The sequence below is a fragment of the Balaenoptera acutorostrata genome, chromosome 15 (assembly GCF_949987535.1).
Source record: "Balaenoptera acutorostrata chromosome 15, mBalAcu1.1, whole genome shotgun sequence".
NCBI lineage: Eukaryota > Metazoa > Chordata > Mammalia > Artiodactyla > Balaenopteridae > Balaenoptera > Balaenoptera acutorostrata.
Genome location: NC_080078.1, coordinates 17,121,587 through 17,142,116, shown reverse-complemented (window position 1 = coordinate 17,142,116; position 20,530 = coordinate 17,121,587). Strand labels below are relative to the sequence as shown.

General features: G+C 54.3%; 2 protein-coding genes across 9 annotated transcripts; both read right to left on the bottom strand.

Annotated features, from left to right (window-relative positions):
• Positions 1–390: 390 nt before the first annotated feature.
• On the bottom strand, positions 391–4,794 carry LAT (linker for activation of T cells). 6 transcript variants are annotated; one of them, XM_007186338.3, is made up of 12 exons: positions 4,590–4,794; positions 4,386–4,413; positions 4,226–4,260; positions 3,877–3,961; positions 3,679–3,743; positions 3,557–3,586; positions 3,406–3,469; positions 3,240–3,334; positions 1,553–1,615; positions 1,290–1,352; positions 1,117–1,191; positions 391–947 (listed from the first exon to the last, which is right to left on the bottom strand). In XM_007186338.3, the coding sequence occupies exons 1-11, from the start codon at positions 4,690–4,692 to the stop codon at positions 1,124–1,126; spliced, it is 699 nt and encodes a 232-aa protein (XP_007186400.2). In that variant the 5' UTR covers positions 4,693–4,794; the 3' UTR covers positions 391–947; positions 1,117–1,123. The 6 variants fall into 6 exon arrangements, 3 of the variants coding, with proteins under 3 accessions (XP_007186400.2, XP_057385365.1, XP_007186399.2); XM_057529382.1 differs by having other exon boundaries at positions 1,274–1,352; positions 3,406–3,586; XM_007186337.3 differs by having other exon boundaries at positions 3,406–3,586.
• A 792-nt stretch (positions 4,795–5,586) lies between these two features.
• On the bottom strand, positions 5,587–13,505 carry SPNS1 (SPNS lysolipid transporter 1, lysophospholipid). 3 transcript variants are annotated; one of them, XM_057529929.1, is made up of 13 exons: positions 13,174–13,505; positions 12,883–13,087; positions 12,719–12,784; positions 10,817–10,953; positions 9,514–9,665; positions 9,351–9,417; positions 8,397–8,542; positions 7,935–8,090; positions 7,459–7,648; positions 7,033–7,098; positions 6,663–6,761; positions 6,198–6,369; positions 5,587–5,924 (listed from the first exon to the last, which is right to left on the bottom strand). In XM_057529929.1, exons 1-13 carry the CDS (start codon positions 13,441–13,443, stop codon positions 5,830–5,832), a joined length of 1,821 nt encoding a protein of 606 aa, XP_057385912.1. In that variant the 5' UTR covers positions 13,444–13,505; the 3' UTR covers positions 5,587–5,829. The 3 variants fall into 3 exon arrangements, with proteins under 3 accessions (XP_057385912.1, XP_057385914.1, XP_057385913.1); XM_057529931.1 differs by having other exon boundaries at positions 13,439–13,471; XM_057529930.1 differs by having other exon boundaries at positions 12,883–13,091; positions 13,174–13,432.
• Between the last annotated feature and the right edge of the window lie 7,025 nt (positions 13,506–20,530).

Genomic DNA, 20,530 nt, shown 5'->3' with positions numbered 1-20,530 from the left:
AGGGGACACAGGTTCAAGCCCTGATCCGGGAAGATCCCACATGCCGCGGAGCAACCGGGCCCGTGTGCCACAACTACTGAGCCTGCGCTCTAGAGACCGCGAGCCACAACTACTGAGCCCATGTGCCACAACTACTGAGCCCACGCACCTAGAGCCCGTGCTCTGCAACAAGAAGCCACCGCAATGAGTAGCCCCCGCTTGCTGCAACTAGAGAAAGCCCGTGCGCAGCAACAAAGACTCAATGCGGCCAAAAATTAATTAATTAATTTAAAAAGAGAAAAAGAAAAAAGAAAGCCCTTTGAGGTCATCAAGTCCACCCCCTTGTTTTAAAGATGGAGAAACAAGGGGCCAGTGGAGAAGGGTCTTGCTCTAGACGCCCACCCAGCGCTTCCCCACGCCCTGTTCTCCCATCACCTTGGCCGTCGTCTGCCACTTCCAAGGACTATCTCATGAGGAGACGCACCTGAGCCCCAGGAGTGCCAGCTGGGCTCAGAACTGCCTCACTCAGAAGGTGACGTGTCCCAGGCTTTGTTCAGTCACTCACACATACCTGGTCAGGACCCTCGGGAGCACAGAGGGTCTGTGAGGATGGAGACCCATAAACACACACACACACTCAGGACCTCAGACACAGCCCACCCTCACCCTGACTCCGACCCACTGCGCCCCCCAAAGCTAAGAGCACTACAGACCACAGCAGCCTTTATTCTGTTACAAAGAAGGGCTGGGGCCGGGGTGATTCATTCTCAGGCTGCGTCAGAAGGTGCAGGGTACTGGGGCCACACAGACTGGACCCCAAAGTGACAATAAGTTAGGGGGAAAGTTCTCAGGCTGTCGTCAGGTTGGAGACGGGGCGGGGTGCCAAGCGGGGGCCCACAGAGCCACTGCCGGCTGCTCAGCTCAGCACTCCCAGGCAAGGCTGGCTCCAGAACCCGCACGGCCTCTCACTGAAACACAGCGGGACAGGGACAGAGGGAGGGGTACAAGGTCAGGAGGTCCGTGGCGGTCACAGGGGGCCCCAGACTCAGAGAGGAGAGGGCTGAGATGGCGGGGAGGGCGGGGAGGGCCTAGGGCCCGCAGGTCCGGGGCAGGGCTGGGACGGGCGGGGCCTCTCACCAGGCCTTCAGTGAATCTGGAGATTCTCATAATCTGGAGTTTCCTCATCTTCCATCTCCTGGGAACTCCGGCTGGCTGCGAGGGAAGGGGAGGTTGGTCTTCAGCTCACAAACCATCCCGCTCTCCTCCAAGGCAGCTCCCCCAGTGTCTGCCCTACCTCCCCCGACACACACCAGGCTTGGTCCTCGCCACGGGCGGCAGCTCCTGGGACACGTTCACATACTCCCGGCTCCCATCTGTGGGGACAGGTCAGAAGGAGGGACGGCCATACCGAAAGGGGGGCAGGCCACACTGAGGGTGAGAGAGGAGGAGGACACCCAGGCAGAGGGCGAGAGAGCCAGAGAGGGGGCGGTGGGCACCCTCAAGGCCGGAATGAGAGTGAGGATGGGGTGGGGGGCGCGAGAGTGAGGAGGGAAGGCAGACCCCAGCCGCTCACCCAGGGACGCATCCGCACTCTCCTCACTTTCAGGAACGTTCACGTAATCTTCCCCCGACTTCACTGTAGGAAAAGCATTGGCGCCCACGCACTGGTACCCAGAGCCCCCGAGGCAGACACCCAGAGGCTCCCAACCGCAGCCGCCAAAGACTTTCCACATAACCAGCCCGAGACTCCTACACGCAGACCCCCAGAGACCATCCCCACCGTCGGCCCCAGAGGGAGGCAGGGAGGGCGGTCCGGACCTGCGATGCGGGCGGCGTTGGAGAGAAGTAGGACAACTTGACCAGAATTGATTAGGGGAAACGGAATTGTGGGAGGAGAGACAGCAGGCCCAGCATGTCCCCCAGGTTGGGGAGCAGGGACGGGGAGCGGCTCGGGGTGGTGGGGCTGGGCGACACGTGTGCAGAAGGAAACAACACGCAGGGCTGGGCTGAGTCAGAGGCGCCATCAGCCCCGCTGGCCCCTCCTCCTCAACCAGGCCCGCCCTGACCCCCCTCTCCTGTCCTTGTCCCTTCCTAACGCATAGCGCCATCGACGACATCTTATTCTTTCATGTGTTGACTTATTTCTCCCTGAGGATGTGGACAAGGCAGGCTTCAGAGTCAGACTGCCCAGGTTCAAGTCCAGCTCCAGCATTAACTAACTGTGTAACCTCTGGCAAGCTACCTAACCGCTCTGGGCCTCAGTTTTCTCATCTGTAAAATAGGGTGAGGAACGGTACCCACTGCATAGGGGTGTTGTGAAAACGGTGAATTAAAATAAGGCCTGTCATACAGTAAGTTCTGCCAAGTTTCTGTTAAATAAACAAATCATTGTACAGATGGGACAAGTGAGGGGCAGGAGGGGAAGGGACAGGCTCAAAAGCCCCTGGGAATTGTGAGGTTTAATATTAATAAGTTAATACACATAAAACTCTTAGTAGGGCATGTAGTAGGCCCTCAATAATGTTAGCTGTTTTAATCACAACTCTACCTCATTAGATGTGATTATATCAGGGGTACCCAGTAAATATGATGGATGACTGAATGAGTGAATGAATGAAAATAGGCACTTGGACAGATGGTCTGGGGCTCAAGAGAGAGGCCATGAGTTGAGAATCAGGATGGCACATGAAGCCAGGGTGTGGAAGTGAAGACCCAGAGCAAGTACAGAGAGAAAGGAGAGGAATGGAACACTGAAGATCACAAGACACTTAAAAAAGCCTCCAACAGGCAGGATGAAACCAAAATGAAGAGAGAAAAGCAGCCCAAAGGAAACTGAAACAACACAGGAAGCAGAAGAAAACTTCCCAAAGAAACCCAAAAAAGACGACCTATAATCAATATCCTTAGAGATTTATGAGATGATATTGCCTTTGTGAAACAAGATAGGAGGCTATGAGAAAGGAACATTCAGAGACAAAGAAAAGGCTTCTGGACAAGAAAGACAAAATGAAAGCATAGAGTCAAAAGAAGAATACAGTCAAGGAAATCTCGCAGACAATAAAAGCAAAAGACAAGGAGGGAAGAGGAGAGAAAAGGTAAGGAAATCAGAAGATCAGAGCCGGAAGTCCCCCTATCTGAAGGACAGAAGTGCTAGAAAGAGAGAAGAGAGAAAATGGAGGGGGAGGGAAATCCAGGAGGAGAGGGAAGAGCCGAGGGGCCGCAGCACAGAGGGGCAGTGAGTGGTCAGATGGCCGACTCACCGGAGAAGGCGCTATCTCGGAGGCCAGGGTTGCTGGACACAGGAGCTGGTGGGACGGCGGCGCCAGTGGCCGGGACGCTGTCAGGAAGCACGACCCTGAGGGAAGTCAAGGAGCGGGTGAGCAAGGAGCCCCGGCCTCGGCTCCCACCTCCCGCCTGGCCACTCACAAGTAGCCCTCGTTGGGATAGTCTTCCTCATCCTCGTCTTCGTCCGCATCCTCACAGACCGCCTCTGGGGGGGTTAACGACACAGGGTCAGCAGAGCACAGGACAGGCCCCAGCGTCCTCCCAACCAGGGCCGCCGGGGTCCCTGACGCACCCTCGTTCTCGTAGCTGGCCACACTGTTGGCTGCAGAGAGAGCGAGAGAGGGAGACTGAGCCAGCTCAGAGGGGCCTGTCCTCTGCCCGGCCCCAGCCCCATGGGCCCGGTTCCACACTTACCACCATCTGAGTCCTGCTGGGAAGACGGCATGTGGTGGGAGCCTCCGGGGGGCTGTGGGGATCTCCTGGGAATCAAAGGTCAGAGGGCATGCTGGGGTGGGGCTCTGGGGCAAGAGGGATTGCAACAGGGAAAGAGGCCCCCAATCCAAGCAGGTGAGGGGGTTAAAAGGGGGATTTGGAGGGGAAGTGGCCACTTACGGGATGGGGAGCAGGTCTGGCTGGCTCTGCAGCAGGTAGGTCACAGGCGGGTAGGAAGTGGCTGGTGGCCAGGAGGCGAGTGTGGCTGAGGATACAGGACCAAGCTGAAGGAACGACTCCAGAGCTCACACCCCTACCCTGGACGAGGCCTCGAAGGGCAGACTAACCCCCGACACCCCTGTGCCCTGGACAGGCCTGCGGGGGGCACCCACCTCCCTCCCCACCCCCAGCTCAGGTCAAGGCCATGTGGGCAGCCACAGGGGGAAACTGAACAAAGGCACACGCTCTCCCACCCACGCCAGGAGACGCTCCCCCCGCATCCGAGGAAGGGGACCCTCCATGTACTCACGAGGCGATTTGATCACGATGCTACTTGGGGTCAAACTAGCAGGAGAGACACAGCTTGGGTAAGCAGCTGGGAGAGGCCCCAGACCCCATCTCAGTCCCCTGGGGCCCAGCCCTGCATGGGGTATTGAGGGAGACACCCAGGGTGGACGGGGCAGACTCACCCATCGGAGGCAGCAGTGTCATATGAGCCTGGGGAAGAGAGGGCCCGTGAGGCAGGAAAAGGGGGTGACGAGGGCAGAGGGTGATGGAGTATGGGGCTCTCAGCAACTCGGAAGAGTTAAAGAGGGACAAAGGAGTTGGGGCGTGGGGTGAGGATCCCTGTCGGTGTGTCTGAGCATCTGGACACCCCACCAGCACCCACTCACCTGGCAGCTCTCGGCAACGCACACACAGTGCCATCAGCAGCACGGCCAAGAGAGGCAGCAGCAGGAGGCCCAGCACAAAGAGGCCGAGGCTGACTGCCTCCATCTGCAGGGAGAGCTTGCACCGGGCCTAGCTGCTCGCCGCACACCCCTCCGGGACAGAGCAGCAGCAGGCCAAGGGCCAGGCCAGAAAGGGTACAGGGGCCGAGCGGGCACCAGGCTGGGAGCCTGGTGGGGGGCAGCTGCGCCCTCCTCGGGGGCTCCCTGGATCTCCTCCCCTCAGCGGGCTGAGTGGGCGTCAGCGCGGGCTCTGGAAGACCCTTGAACCCAGGGCAGTCAGGCCCTGGCCTGGAGTCTGGGGCGCCAGCCACCCCTACACAGACCCTGTGCCCCAGCCCTACCTGCCCCTGGGCTCTGAGCCTGCCTCTCCTCAGCGCCTGCCTGCCTGCGGCAGGAAGCTGTGGTGAGCGCCGGGTGAGGGCAGGAAATCATCGGGGCTCAGCTGGCTGCACCCTCCCCCTTCCCACCCCCACCCAGCCAGTGGGGAGGGGGAGGAGGCCGCCTCAGGAGCCACCCCGGGCCCTCAGGAAGGGTCTGCTGGCCTCCGGGACAAGGGGCAACTCAGACCAGTGGGAGGAGGAAAAGATACTTGCAGGCCAGCCAGCTGCCGTGCCCTCCACAGCGTGGCTCAAGGAGGCAGCAAGGAGGGAGGCCCTGACACCGGGAATTCTGAGGGGCCCAGGGCATGCCCACCCCACCTCACCCTGGACGGCCTGCCAAGGGCGGGCGGGCTCTCGGGGAGACATGGGCATGAGTGACTCACGGTCACACCGAGCCAGCTCACTCCACCCCTTTATTCACTGGCCCAGAAGGGCAGGGATTTGCCCAAGGGCCCGCAGGAGTGACCCAACAGCCACTGGGAACCTGGGACTATAGAGGGGGCGTCCCCTGCAATCCAGAGATCACTAGCACCCAGAGAGACTCCAGCAGGCACTTGGGGTCTGGCTACAAACTTTATTCAGTTACAAATAGCACCGAGCCCCTGGGGCTGCTCCAGTGGTGGGGGATCCCCCTCTCGGACCCCCAGAATCCCCTCTTGGCCACCTGTGTAGTGTGTGGGAGCTGGAACATGGCCCAAGGCCCCTCCTAGAAAATGGGCCAGCCGAGGATTTGGGCCCGGGCACCTCCTGGGGTGGGCCCAGGGCCAGATGTGACAGATGTGCAGGTAGCAAGCGGTGACCCCTCAGATGAGCACACTGGACACGGGGACCCGGGTGGAGCGTCCTCTCTGGGGCACCACGATGCGGTCATCAGCAGGCCCGGCCTCACGCAACAGACCTGTCGGGGAGGGATCAGAGCCAGGGCTGGATGGACAGACAGACACAGGGCCAGGGAGGGGACAAACAGGCACTGGCAAATGGATGGGGCAGCAGAGCCACACAGTGGGGCATCAGCTCGTGGGACAGGGAGACCCGAGGCCGAGGGAGGGGAGGGCTGTGGACTGAGGGCTGCCAGGGACACGGGGCTGGGTGGGTGGGTGGATGCACAAGCAGGCAGCATCATGAAGTCAGGCAAGGAGCTGTGGATGGACAGCGGGGAGGCCCGACCGACCCTGCACATGCAGCTGGGCCCGCCGGCGGTCGCCCTCAATGAAGATGGCAGCGCCCAGGAAGGCCGCGCCGCCCAGCGCCCCCATGAAGGCGCAGAGCATGAGTGAGAACTGCAGGGCCCGGAACTCAGACAAGAAGGAGGGGGGCCAGCCCTGGCGGAGGCGGTCGGAGATCTGTGGGGAGACAAGGAAAGAAAAGTCAGGGGAACGGAGAGGAAGCCCCTGAACTCCAGAAGAACGAAGAAGACTTAGGCCTGGACCTTACTGGTGCAAATCTGCCAAGACAAAATCGTGCCCACCCAGCTGAGCCTCCGAGGTGAAGGGTGCCTGGCACAGGGGACTCGGATGCCTCACTAGGGTGAGACCCTCTAATCTGGCCTGTGCTCAGGCCACTGGCCACCGGCCGGTACTGGGAATGTGGGGTCCCCCGAGCCCCACCCCAGGCCCAGCCAAGGGGCCGTGCTCACCAAGCCAATCAGGTAGGGGCTCCCAGCGTCACCCAGCAGGTGGGACAGCACGATCTGAAAGGCTTCAGCAGTGGAGCGTCGTGTGGGGATCACCACGTACTGGGAGGAAAGAGGGGCAGGAGGCAGAGGGCGGGGACAGGGCCAAGGCTCAGCCTAGGCTGATGTCAGGTGAACCCCAGCTCAGAGGTGTGGCTGGGGTGAAGGGCAGGGCAGGCCCGGGCTACAGGCCCACCTGGGGTTGGACTCTGAAGTCAGTCCAGGGCTGGGTTTTGAAGAAGGGGTGAAGGTCACAGTTCAAGGCAAGTGAGGTCCCCTGCCCCCACTCCCTGCTCCCATCAGCCTCTGGGGTAACCCTGGGCCACCTACTCACCAGCAGAATGTCAGCCACAATGGCCCAGTTCATGGACAGCAGTGTCTCTCCAATAAAGATGAAAATCTGGGGGATGGGAGGTAGGCGGTGAAGGAGGGGGAACAGGGGTGGGGCGTTGGTCTCATCACAAGAAGAGCAAACACATGGAGGGTTCACTAGGTACCAGGTCCATCTATTAACTCATTTAACCCTCACAACACCCCTAGGAGACAGTTGCTACTATTATTCCCATTTTACAGAAGATGAAACTGAGCACAGAGAGGTTAAGTCACTTGCCCAATGTCACACAGCTAAGAATGGCCAGAGCTGAGATTCAAACCCAGGCGTTCCCACTCCAGAGTTGGCTCTGACCCTAGTCCTGCCCCAGTGCACCATTCCTCCACCCTAGACCCAGAACACCCCCTTAGACACCTGCTGGCTACTCACATAGGTGGCCACGATGCTACCATGGGCGCAGGCAAGGGACAGGAAGAGGAAGGGTGAAGAGCCCAGGAGGCCAGCAGCACAAACCAGCGGGTCAGCCCGGGGGTTGGAGCGGCGGAGTCGGCGGCTGATCTCCACGCCCAGGCCCACACCCAGGACCCCGGTGAGGCAGGTGATGAGCCCAAAGATGAGGCTGGGGGGAAGGGGAGAGGCAAGGGGGTTAGCCTCACCCCCATGGCCCAGAGAGAAAGATCATCCATCCCGGCCACCCTCACAACCCAGGTCTATCCAGGCACAGCACCCCATGGTTCACAAGAGGAAGGCACTTATTCCCAGACTGGGAAACTGAGACTCTGGGAGAGGAAGTAGCTTGTGGAGTCAGGATTCAAACTCTCCTTGCCTGAGTCTGAATCACAGACTCTCTCCACTTCATCCCCTGCAACCTGCAGGGCCACCCAGCCCAGACCCCATCTGGGTACCTGTCAGAGGAAGAGCAGGAGTCTCCAGGAAGGCAGGGGGGGGTCTCCCCCAAGACCACGCGGGAACGCAGCAAGAAAGCAGGAGCCCAAAGAGCCAGGGAGCCCGTGACAAAGGCCACAGCAGTGAAACCAAGGGAAGACAGGATGAAACTAGGACTGCAGACAATTAGGAGGGAGGAAGTTAGACTCCACTGAGGTATCGGTGTCAGAGACCTCTCTTCTCCCTCTCTGGCTTATTTTAATAGTCAGGGCACTGAGTCTGGAGGCTGTACTGGCTTCCAGGATCTGGGCCTGTAATTCAAGCAGCTGCCATAAGGGGGCAGTGGCGACAGAATTCCTGGCCTTAGGGTAGGGCCAGCTGACAGAAAACAGAACAAAGACCATACCCATGTAAATCTCAAACTAGACCTCAGGGCCTCCCTGGGGGCCTCAGATGTTGGGTTAGGATGGAACTGAACTCACTTTCTTGCCAGAGCCCTCAGATCTGCCCACCACGAGGTGGGGTTCAGGGGTGGTGAGTCTGAGTGGCGCTCCACAGCTCCCCTTGGCGGCTCCCGTACTACCAGGAACAGCAGTACAACAGCCACCACTCCTAGACCTGGTGTCACCTGGGGAAAGAGTGGGCTTCAAGAGAGGCACAGACGGGGAGACACTCAACCCTGGGGGCTGAGAGAAAGTGAGGGTGTATAAAAGCAACTCAGGCCCCAAGACCTCAAACACCCAGTGAGTGCCTGCTCAAGGAAGCTGAACCTGTGACTGAGGGGAGGGGGTGACTGCCACTAGGAAGTGTTTCTGTTTCTGCAAGCCTAACTGCTCCCTCTTTAGCAACAGCACCCTAATTTTCTTTTGGGAAACCACTCCCCCCATTTCTCTCAACCCATGTGGTTCAAATAGGGTGGGGCTTATAACCCAGACTTGGCCAAGAGTAATGTTAAACCTCCCAGGCCTCAGTGATTGAGTCAGTGCCAGCATGTGACCCACGTCCATCTAATCAGACACCATCCAGGACTACTGCTCAAGGATCCAGGGTGCTGAAGTTTCTAAACGGGAAGATAAACATGTGGAGCTTTCACTTGCTTGAGAGGAAGATAACAGAGGAAAGTAGAGCTGAGAAAAGGATGATCAAATTCCGGTGACACTGTGGGAGTCCTGAATCCAGCTTTACCTGAAGCTCACCCTGGGACTTTCCATTATGAGAGCCAATACAGTCCCATTTGGGGGCTTACAGTTGTACAGTGGGCTTCTATCACCTGCAATCAAGAGTTTTACCTAGCACGTGGCTTCGCAGTGAGGGCAGCTAGGCTGCCTGTAGGCTTGGCAGCGTGAGCACTGCCTTCAAAAGGGGGTGTCTGATGGTAGAAAGGGGGAATCAGTGAGTGCACTGCTAACCTTTCCCCAGGCTGTGACCCGACTCACCCGCAGAGCCCAGTGCCAGTCCCCGGCCGCATCCTTCACTTTGGAGCCTGCAATGTAACCCAGACCACTGTGGGAAGGGGGTGGGGGAGGAGAAGAGACGGCTGGTCAGTCCCATTCCAGGCAAGGCCCTTCTGCCTCCCCACCAGGGCCGAGGTCCACTCACCTGCCCACAGGGATGGCAAAGTAGAACACGCTGAGCATCCGACTCCGCTGGTCTGCCACGAAGAGGTCAGCGATGAGGGTGGGTGCGATGGTGGAGTAACTGGCCTCCCCGACCCCCACCAGGCCCCGGGTCAGGAGGAGCAGCCAGAATCGCTGGGGAACGAGATATGGGGGAGGTGGCACCCCGCCCTGCAGCCAGCCTCCCAGCCTCCCTCACCAGCCGGCTCTGGAGAGGCGGCAGGGGTGGCAGGAGAGGTCTGGGTTTCAGAATCAAACAGACCTGAGCTTGAATCTTGGCTCCACTACTTACTAGCTGTGACTCTGAGAAAGCAACTTAACCTCTCTGAGCCTCAGTTTCCTCATCTGCAAAAGGGGGATAATAACAACTTGTTCACATACCTATTGTAAGAACTGGACAACAAAAGGTCTATTCATTACCTTGCACCCAGTAGGTACGAAATAAATCTTTATTTCTATCTTGTCCAAACCACCCAAGACACCCCAACAGTGAATAATGATCTTAGGCAGGGGTTTATTTGTCTACCAGAGACACCAAAGCTAAGAACAAGGCACGATCACCCAAGGAGAGTGTGTAGTGTCCGGGGCTGAGGAGAAAGAGTCCCAGGGCAGAAAGTGAGAACAGACAGAGGTGATTTCAAAGGAGCAAAGAAGCAACAGCCAGGGAGGCAGGACGAAAGCCAGAAGAGGGCGTCACAGAAGTTAGAAGAGAGTTTTCGGAAGGAAGAAGTGGGTCAACAGAGCCAGAGGCTCCCAGGAGATCCAATGAGAACAGGACTAGGAAGTAGGAGCTACAGCTAGCAACTGAGAGGGCACTGTTGACTTTGGCAAAGGAGCGACGGGGGCAGGTTAGCCAGCAGTGCTCAAGGGGGTAGTGGGAGGAGAGGAAGTGCAGGCAAAGCGAGAGCCTCTCCCCAGCTGCTCCTTCACCCAGACTGGAGCTTCCCTCTGGGGAAGTCTGACTAGGAAGAGGAAGACGGAGAGAAGGCAGTTCTGGTAAGGGTCTTTCCTGTGATACAGAAATGTGAGTGTTTAGGTGTGCAGTGGAAGGAGGGGATGATGGACAGAAGAAGGTTCTGGAAGAAAAGGGGAGAGGATGGGGTGGGCAGATAACTCAGGCAAGCAGGGAACAGAAGACGGCATGGACCAAGGGAACCGCACAAGTTCCCCGGGCCCAGTATGCAATGACTCCAAAGAGGAGCAGCAAAGACTGATGGGGGAGTCAGGGCCGGGGGAGGAGAGGGCAGCGGGGGAGGGCAGAAGCAGGAGCCAGTGTGGGACCTCACCTCTCTGGGGATGAAGGACGACCCCAGTGTCACCAGGGACCAGAAGGCAATGCCCCCGCACATGAGATACTTCCGATTGTACCTGTCACCCAGGTAGCCAAACACAGGTGCCAACACCATGTAACTGGAGATGAACACTGGGGGGAAGCAGAGAGTCACAGCCCAGCCCCAGTACCCCTACCCCACCCCCAAACCAGCTCAGGGAGGGCGAAGGGGGGCAGGAATAACTCCCAACCCTGAAACTATCAGAGCTTCCTGCAAGCGGGGGTTGGGGGAGGTAGTAGTCGTCCAGCTCCATCTCCAATGTTCTTCAAATATTCCATTGTAGAATGGATGGCCCAGCTGACTCATCCCTTCCTCCATACCCTGGTCTGCAATGCACTTGTCTGATCTAGCCCCTCCCTACCCCTCCAACTTCATGCTTATCCACTTTCCCTCTCTGCACCCCAATGGCCCAACTGCCAAGTTCAATACCACCTTAAGGCTTTGGGCACCTGCTGTCCTCTCTATCTGGAATTGTCTCTCCTCTCCCCTGAGCTCCACCACCTCAGCTCAGAAACCTTCCCAACCACCACATATCCAGTCTCTCTCTATCACAGCTACTCTGTCTTCTTTTACATAACAGTTATTTCTATAGAAAATTATCTCATTATTACTTTAGGTTTTCAGGGACTGTTGCCCCCCTCATGCACAGCAAAATGCTGGCTCCAGGAAGACAAGGACTGTATTGGCCATGACTGTGTTTCCATCACTTAACACACTGCCGAGCACAAAGCAGGTGCTCAACAAACATGTGTTGAATGAAAACGTGAAGAGGGTTGCCAAGAAAGACGTGGGGTTTTTTTGTTTTTTGTTTTTTTTGGCTGAGCCACGGGGCATGTGAGATCTTAGTTACCGGACCAGGGATCGAACCCCCGCCCCCTGCATTGGGAGCACAGAGTCTTAATCACTGGACTGCTAGGGAAGTCCCAGACCTATTTCTTCTCTAACTCAACAACTCTTTAGAGCTTTGCAGACCTGGACCTATGATCCCATTCTCATTCCATTAAACTTTGGCTTAAATAACTCCAGTTCCTTGGTGGCCTGGAGTGGAGCAAAGAACACTGCAAGACCTGGTTTCAAACTCCTCTTCTGCCTCGAACTTGTTGTGTGACCCTAGGCAAGTCTTAACTCCTCTCCAAGCCTCAGTTTCTTTATAAAAATGTAGATAATACTACCTACTTTCTCTACAAAACAAGAATAATAACACCGACTCCTTGGCTGATAAAAGGATTAGAAGACAATGGGTGTAAAATGTCTTGCCAAATTCATTTGATGTTATCAGTACCTCCTCCAGGGCCTGGCACATGGTAGGCGCTCAGAAATGAAGGAAGGAGGGAAGGAAGGAAAATAGGACTTGGCTTTGCCTTTCCCATAAACCCCAAAGTTCTGAACAAGTAAAACTCACCTCTTCCCCTTCTAGACACCCTCTTCTGCCATTATTTACTGGGTGCCTACCATTTTCCAATACTGTACTATGCACTTCACAGGCATTATCTCATTGAATCCTCACATCAGCCCTATGAGGTGAGCCGGGGTTATTACTAGTTCCAGTTCACCGACAAGGAAAGTGAGGCTTAGAGAGGTTGAGGGCCTTGCCTACCATCACATTAAGTGAAAAGCTGGTATATAAACCCAGGTCTGTCTTAACCGTTATACTAAACTGACTCCCTCTTTAAATCTCTTTAAATGTGGTGTCCTAATCGAACAGGACAACCTCAGGGCAGAGCCATGGCCATCTCCTCCCCTAGCTCGGCCACCGGACCGCCCAAAAATAAGGCCCCAGGCACGCCAGCATGTGGCCCCAACTGGGGTAGAACAGAAAGAAGAGGTGCTGTGTGCCCAGGAGGGGCCTCCACTCACCGGTCTGGATAAGGCCGGAGCTACTGTCTCCGATGTCGAAGAACTGCTCAATGTCCGGAAGGACGCCTGGGAAGGAGAAGACTCAGGATGGGCTGGCCGAGGCAGCCCCACCTTCGGGACCCCGCTCCCATCCCCCTTTCTAACTTTCTCCCAGAAGTCAGTACCAGCCACGGTGAAGCGGTCCATGTAGTTAAGGAGGTTGATGTAGCACAGCACGGCCACTATGAGAGCCGAACGGCCCGAAGACAAGCCCGTGATGCGCTGCAATCCCTCCCGGTCTGGGACTTCGGGATCCTCGGACTTCGGGGTCCCCATGGACCCCGGCAACCCCGGGGTGCCGGGCGCAGGCCCGTCGTCCGTGTCATCCGCCTGGCTGAGGAAGGGCGCGGTGTCGGACCCGGACATGGTCCTGGGGGCCGCGCCCGCCCGCGCTACGGTCCCACCGACGATCCCACCTGCGAGGGGAGGAGGCTGGAGAAAGGAGGATGGAGGGAACCCAGGCGAGGGAGGTGCGCTCGGACACCGAGAGGAGCTTGCCCCGAAGCACAGAGCACGGGGGATGGAACCCGGGCTCTATCATGCGTCCCCTCCCCGGCAGACACACCGCGCGGAGGGACGAGTGGAACGCCAGTGAGATCAGAGACAGGAGCCGGTTGAGGAGAGTCTGATCCCCCGCCCTCTCCCGGTTGAGGCCACCCCTCACGCCAGGTAGGAGCCCACCGCATTCGCGGTTGGTCAGCCACGGCGCCGCACCACCGCTACCGCCATATTGTCTAAGAGCCGGTCATGTGACACCGGAGCAGGGGCGGGGCGGTGGACGCCACGGCGGGCCAGCCCCTGACGCGACTACGGGGGCCACGCGCGCCCCTGCGGCTTTGCCGACGTTCCCGCGTCACGTGACTGTGGACGGTCGCCACCGTCCTCGGCTGCGTTCCCGCCGCGACAGCCGACCTAAAGGTGTCTGGGTGAACTGTTGCAGTCCCTCCCACTCTGAATCTCGGCTTCCTTATCTGCAACGCTGCTTGGCAGACTTCTTATTGAACGAGATCAAACGAGATAATGGAACCTTGAAAGATTCTGGATATACAGTAGTACTGTAAATATCTCTAGACGTGCCAACAGACAGTTGTGGTTTTTAAAATTTATTTATTTATATGTATTTTTTGGCTGCGTTGGGTTTTCCTTGCTGCGCGCAGGCTTTCTCTAGTTGCCGCGAGCGGGGGCCCCTCTTCATTGCGGTGCGCGAGCTTCTCATTGCAGTGGCTTCTCTTGTTGAGGAGCACTGGCTCTAGGTGCGCGGGCTTCAGTAGTTGTGGCACGCGGCCTCAGTAGTTGTGGCTCGCGGGCTCTAGAGCGCAGGCTCAGTAGTTGTGGCGCACAGGCTTAGTTGCTCCATGGCATGTGGGATCTTCCCAGACAAGGGATCGAACCCGTGTCCCCTGCAGTGGCAGGCAGATTCTTAACCACTGCGCCATCAGGGAAGTCCCAACAGACAATTCTTACTCTCTTCCCCACGGTGTCCGGTTGGGGCTTCATACGTGCTCAGTAAGTGTTGGATGAATGAATGAATGGTGAACAGCGGCCCCCGTCCCTACCTTTCGGATTCCCCAACCCAGCTGAGCTTTCCCTGCAGACGTTTAAGAAAGTGTCCCCAGACCCCACCGGCCGCGTCTGGAGCCAGTTTTTCCTCACCTCCAACTCTGATGGTCTCACTTGGAACAGGCAGGGGCTAAGGAGACTCCTAGCCGTGGACGGGGCTCGAAGACCACAGAGCCCTGGCACCAAAACAGCTTGGTTCCTGAGTGCCTCACCGCCCCAATCGCCAAGCTACATCTAGTAAACATACACTCTAAGTAAAGTTAGTGTAGTTCTATGCAAAGGCAGCTTCAAGACCCCTCTTCCAACCAGACCTCTAAGTCCCTCTGCCGAAATTCTAGAGTCTCATGATCTTGGGACCCCCGCAAGAGGACTTATCAGAAACTCTTGAGTCACTGCCCTACTTGGCGTTGCCCCAGGAGTACTTCACGTTTCAGAACCTTAAGCCTGGTCTCCCTTTAGGGTCTAAAGGAAAGAGATGGAGAGGAATTTCAGATTGTAGTCACTGAATTTCCTCAATACTATTGAGTAGCTACTATATGCCTGACATTGTGCTGTGTGTCAGGCAACCGCAGATTTACCTACCCTCATAGAGCTTATCTGAAGGAGCTTTTGCATGCAAAAGGTGCACCTGTGAAATGAAAAGGCAAGCCACTGATTGGAAGGAAGTATTCGCAAAGCATGTATCTGACAAAGGACTTGTATCCAGATGTATAAAGAACTCTTAAAACTCAGTAAGACAAAAACACAGTTTTTGAAGTGGGCAAAAGATTTGAACAGACATCTCACAAAAGAAGATATATGCAGAGCACAGGGAGATCAGCTCGGTGCTTTGCGACCACCTAGAGGGGGGATGAGGAGGGTGGGAGGAAGATGCAAGAGGGAGGGGATATGGGGGTATACATATGCATATAGCTGATTCAGTTTGTTATACAGCAGAAACTAACACGACACTGTAAAGCAATTATACTCCAATAAAGATGTTAAAAAAAAAGATATATGAATGGCCAACAAGTATATGACACCATTGGTCATTATGGAAGATAGAATTAAAACCACATTAAGATACTACTATACTAGAATAGCTTAAAAAAATAAACGCACTGGGACTTCCCTGGCAGCCCAGTGGTTAAGACCCTGCACTTCCACTGCAGCGGGCACGTTTTCGATCCCTGGGTGGGAACTAAGATCCTGCATGCCTCAAGGCGTGGCCTAAATAAAGAAATAAATACCCTGATAAAGTACTGGAAATGATATGAATGTTTGTGGGAATGCAAAGAGTACAGCTACTTTGAGAAACAATTTGGCAGTTTCTTTAAAAATTAAACATACAGGGCTTCCCTGGTGGCACAATGATTAAGAATCCTCCTGCCAATGCAGGGGACACGGGTTCGAGCCCTGGTCCGGGAAGATCCCACATGCCGCGGAGCAACTAAGCCTGTGCGCCACAACTACTGAGCCTGCGTGCCACAACTACTGAAGCCCGTGTGCCTAGAGCCCGTGCTCCACAACAAGAGAAGCCTGTGCACAGCAACGAAGAGTAGCCCCCGCTCGCCGCAACTAGAGAAAGCCCACGCGCAGCAACGAAGACCCAACGCAGCCAAAAATAAATAAATAAATTTAAAAAAAAATTAAACATACACTTCCCATATGACCCAGCAACTCCACTACTAGATATCTATCAACAAGAAATGAAAACATGTCCAAACAAAAGCCTGTATGTGAATGTCCATAGAAGCATTATTCGTCATAGCCAAAAAAAATGAAAACAACCCATGTATCCATCGACAGGTGAATAGTATATTCATACAGTGGAACACTGCTCAATGATACATACAGTATGGGTAAATCTCATAAACACTGTGCTAACTGAGAGACCCCAGACACAAAAGACTGCATACTGTATTATTCCATTCATATAAAATCCAGAAAAGGCAAAACTAATGTGACAGAAAGCAGATTAGTGGTTGCCTGGGGCCAGAGGGAGGAGGAGGTACAAACAGGCACCAGGAAACATTTGCAGGACTGTGGACATCTACTAAAACTCATTGAACTGTAGACTTAAAATGAGTGAATGCTTAGGCATGTAAATTAAATTCCATTAAGCTAAAAAAACATTAAAAATCTGTAGATCTGTAGTCCAAACACAATACCTCTGGACATTAATGAAAATAAAACTTTCTAGTTATAAAGACAAATATTTTGATGCTAATTGGTTTTGGCAAATGGGGAAAATATTTGGTTCTTCCCCAAGTACAGGTGACATTTATTTATTTATTTATTTATGGCCACGCCTGCATGTCATGCAGGATCTTAGTTCCCCCACCAGGGATCGAACCTGTGCCCCCTGCAGTGGAAGTGCTGAGTCCTAACCACTGGACCGCCAGGGAATTCCCCCAGGTGCCTTTTTTTTTTCCTTTTTTTTTTTTTTGTGGCTGAGTCAGGTCTTAGTTGCGGCACACGGGATCTTTGTTGAGGCATGCAGGATCTTTTCATTATGGCACGCGGTCTGGGTTTCTCTCTAGTTGTGGCGCTCGGGCTTCTCTCTAGTTGTGGCGTGCGGGTTTTCTCTCTTTCACCCATGCGCGTGGGTTCCAGGGCGCATGGGCTCTGTAGTTTGCGGCATGTGGTCTCTCCCCGTTGAGGCACGCAAGCTCAATAGTTGTGGTGCGAGGACCTAGTTGCGCCGCGGCATATGGGATCTTAGTTCCCTGACCAGGGATCGAACCAGCGTCCCCTGCATTGAAAGGCGGATTCTTTACCACTGGACCACCAGGGAAGTCTGCCCCACCCCACCCCCCGCCCAAGGTGCCTTTTAATTTTATGGATCTCTCGATTAAAATTCCTTTAAGTTCAGATAAATAAATATGTCTGTACAGGTCTATTGGTTTCAACTGGAGCCCAATTTTTGCTCTATTTGCTTTGGAAATTGTGGTTTGTGAAATATAAGTACATGTGGAATTTCTTGGAAAAAAAAGTTCATCCATGACAAGTGCCACAAAAAAGAAGTCTGGCATATGGGTATTATAAGGACCTGATAACAGGGACATTTGACCTGGTCAGGGAGGTTTGAGAGCCTCTCTGAGGAAGTGGTCCCTGAGCTCTGCAAACAAAAGAAGAGCAAAGAGCATTTTGCTCAACATCCAAGTCTACAAAGATTAACCTGCTGCAGCCGCTGACCAACAGCGCACTCAGTGCTTCAGATGAAGAGATTAAGCAGGTAACGGGATGAAGCACTCTGCTCCAGACAGAGGAAATTAAGGATAACAGGATGCTCTGTGCTTTGGATAAACAGGCTTTTAGGTAGCTAATATGCATTTCAGGAAGAATTTTAATGAACCCCACTTCTTGCATCTTCCCATACATAGAAAAGCACTATAATCATTAACTTGAGAAAACTGCTCTCTGTGACTGGCAGTAATCTTTTACCAAAATGTATACTGACTGCTTGTACTCCCTGACCAAAATATTTACATGTAAACTGGCCTCACCCCCTACCTCTTTGGAGCAGTTTTTCAGAGCTATCTGAGAGGCTGTCTCCCAGGCTATAGTCCCCAGTAAGTCCCTGAATAAAACCTCAGCTGCGGGGGAGGGGCAGTCATTGACTTTCCAGGAGGGAAAGAAGAGCAGTCCAGGCAGCAGAAAGCATGGGCAAAGGTCCTGCCACAGAAGGCAGCATAATGAACACAAGGGTCTGAAAGCAGGGCAGTGTGGAGAGCAGTGAGAGAGGGAGGCTGGCTGGGGAGCGGGCAGGGAGCAGGCTGGGCAGGGCCGAGGCCATGTTTAAGTATTTCCTTCATTTTGAATCAGATTTGCATTTGAGAAAATCACTCTGGCTGGATGGGAAGGGTCCAGAGGGGCAGCAAAGCAATCTATCAGGTGGCTGTGGTACTAGGCTGCAGGCTGTGATGGCTTGTACCAGGATGGGACAGAGGGAGGGAGGCGAACTGCTTTGGGGCAGTTAAATTGATTTGGCGATGAAGATATGGGCATGAAAGAGGTATCAAGAGTGAAACTTAGGGAATTTCCTGGCAGTCCAGTGGTTAGGACTCCTAGGACTCCATGCTTCCATTGCCGGGGCCCAGGTTTGATCCCTGGTCAGGGAACTAAGGTCCCACATGATGTGTGGCACGGCCAAAAAAAAAAAAAAAAAAAAAGAGTGAAACTTAGATGGATGGGATGGATGGTAGTGGGATTCTTTGAGATGAGGAACTTATTTATTTATTCAACAAACATTTGTTAGGTAACTACTGTGTGTCAGACACAGAGCTAGGGATCTTTGGGAAGAACAAGATATAGTATTTGTTTTCAAGGAACTTACAGTCTAGTAGGGAGGAAAGACATAGACCAAGAAAGACAGCTCAGGACTGTCCTGAGCTAGACCTATTCCAGGCTAAGGTGGGACACACAACAGAGAATGTGGCCAGTCCTGTGGGGGGCTTTATGGAGGGAATGGCAAGGGTTGGGACATGGTAGGCTTTAAAGGTGTGAAGCTACAGGATAAAAAAGGAAAATAGCATCTTGCCACTCAGCAGTGCAGCAACACCTAGGAGCTTGTTAGAAATGCAGCATCTCGGGCCCCACCCCAGAAGTGCTGATCCCCCATCTGCATCATCACAAGCTCCCCAGCTGATTTGTGAGAACATTGAAGCTGTGAGAAGCACTGGTCTTGTTAAGAATTCTGAGTCTTCAACAGGCCCACCTGGTTTTCCGTCTGGCTCTGCATTCCATGGCTGTGCAGTCTGGGACAGGTTAATTCATCTTAGCTTGTTTCTCTTCTGTAAAATGGGAATAATAACACCTGCCTCCCAGGATTGCTGAGGATGAATTAGATTAGGAAAAGTGCCAAGCTTGGTATGTGGCACCAGATCAGGGCTCCTTAAAGTTTTGAAGGTTTCTAATCAGGGGAGTTTTAGAAAGATTCCCTGACGAGTGATCAATCTCTTTGATCAAAAGGATGAATAATCACTCTCATCATCGAAGAAATGCAAATCCTTTTACAATGAGTGGTCTTTCCCGTATCCTCCCCAGATTAAGCGCTGGGGAAGATAAGAGGGAACCTTCTAGCACTTGCTAATGGATTTATAAAGAGATCCAGTCACTTGTACTCAAGAGAAAATGGGTAGGTGCACATCCAATGATCTGTGATTCCATTCCTGGATATAAACCTGAGAAAAATCCCACTCGGGGTCACCACAATATTGCTTGCGATAGCAACATACTGGGGGGCTAGAACGGGGTTTGGTTACAAGTGACAGAAATCCTCCAATAGCAGTGATTTTTTTTTTTTTTTTTTTTTTTGGCCACACGGCTTGCAGGATCTTAGTTCCCTGGCTAGGTTTTGAACCTGGGCCCCAGCAGTGAAAGTGCCAAGTCCTAACCACTGGACCACCAGGGAATAACCACCCAATAGCAGTGATTTAAACAAGACAGGAAGTTCCCCTTCTCGCCAAAGCCCAGAGGTCAGCAGTGCAGGGCTGGTAAGATGCTGCATGGAAGCGGAGACCCAGGCGCCTTCTCTCCTTGTCCTGCCCTGCATGGCTTCCTTCCCCAAGGTCACCTTGTGTCAGTAGGGATGCTCCACTTCCAGTCAGCAGCAGGAAGAAAGGCAAAGAGAGGGGCACACACTGCCTGCTTAGGGATGTGTCCTGGAAGTCGCACGCCTTCCTCTGAATTGGCATTTGGCCACACTTGGCTACAGTGGAGGCTGGCAAGCACTGTCTTCATTCTGAACTCTCTGTGCTTTGCTAAAAAGCAGGGGTTGGGCTTCCCTGGTGGCGCAGTGGTTGAGAATCTGCCTGCCAATGCAGGGGACACGGGTTCGAGCCCTGGTCTGGGAAGATCCCACGTGCCACGGAGCAGCTGGGCCCGTGAGCCACAATTACTGAGCCTGCGCATCTGGAGCCTGTGCTCCACAACAAGAGAGGCCGCGACAGTGAGAGGCCTGCGCACCACGATGAAGGGTGGCCCCCACTCGCCACAACCAGAGAAAGCCCTCGCACAGAAACGAAGACCCAACACAACCAAATAAATAAATAAATAAATTTAAAGAGCCAACATGTTTCTTAAAAAAAAAAAAAAAAAGCCTCCTTCTCAATAAAAACCAGGGGTTCTGTTACCCTGGAGGAGGAAGAATAGGTGTGAGGGGACAACAAATGGTCTCAGCCACAGGGGTCATGTGGGTGGGTGGTCACGGGAAGGACAGAGAGACAGAAA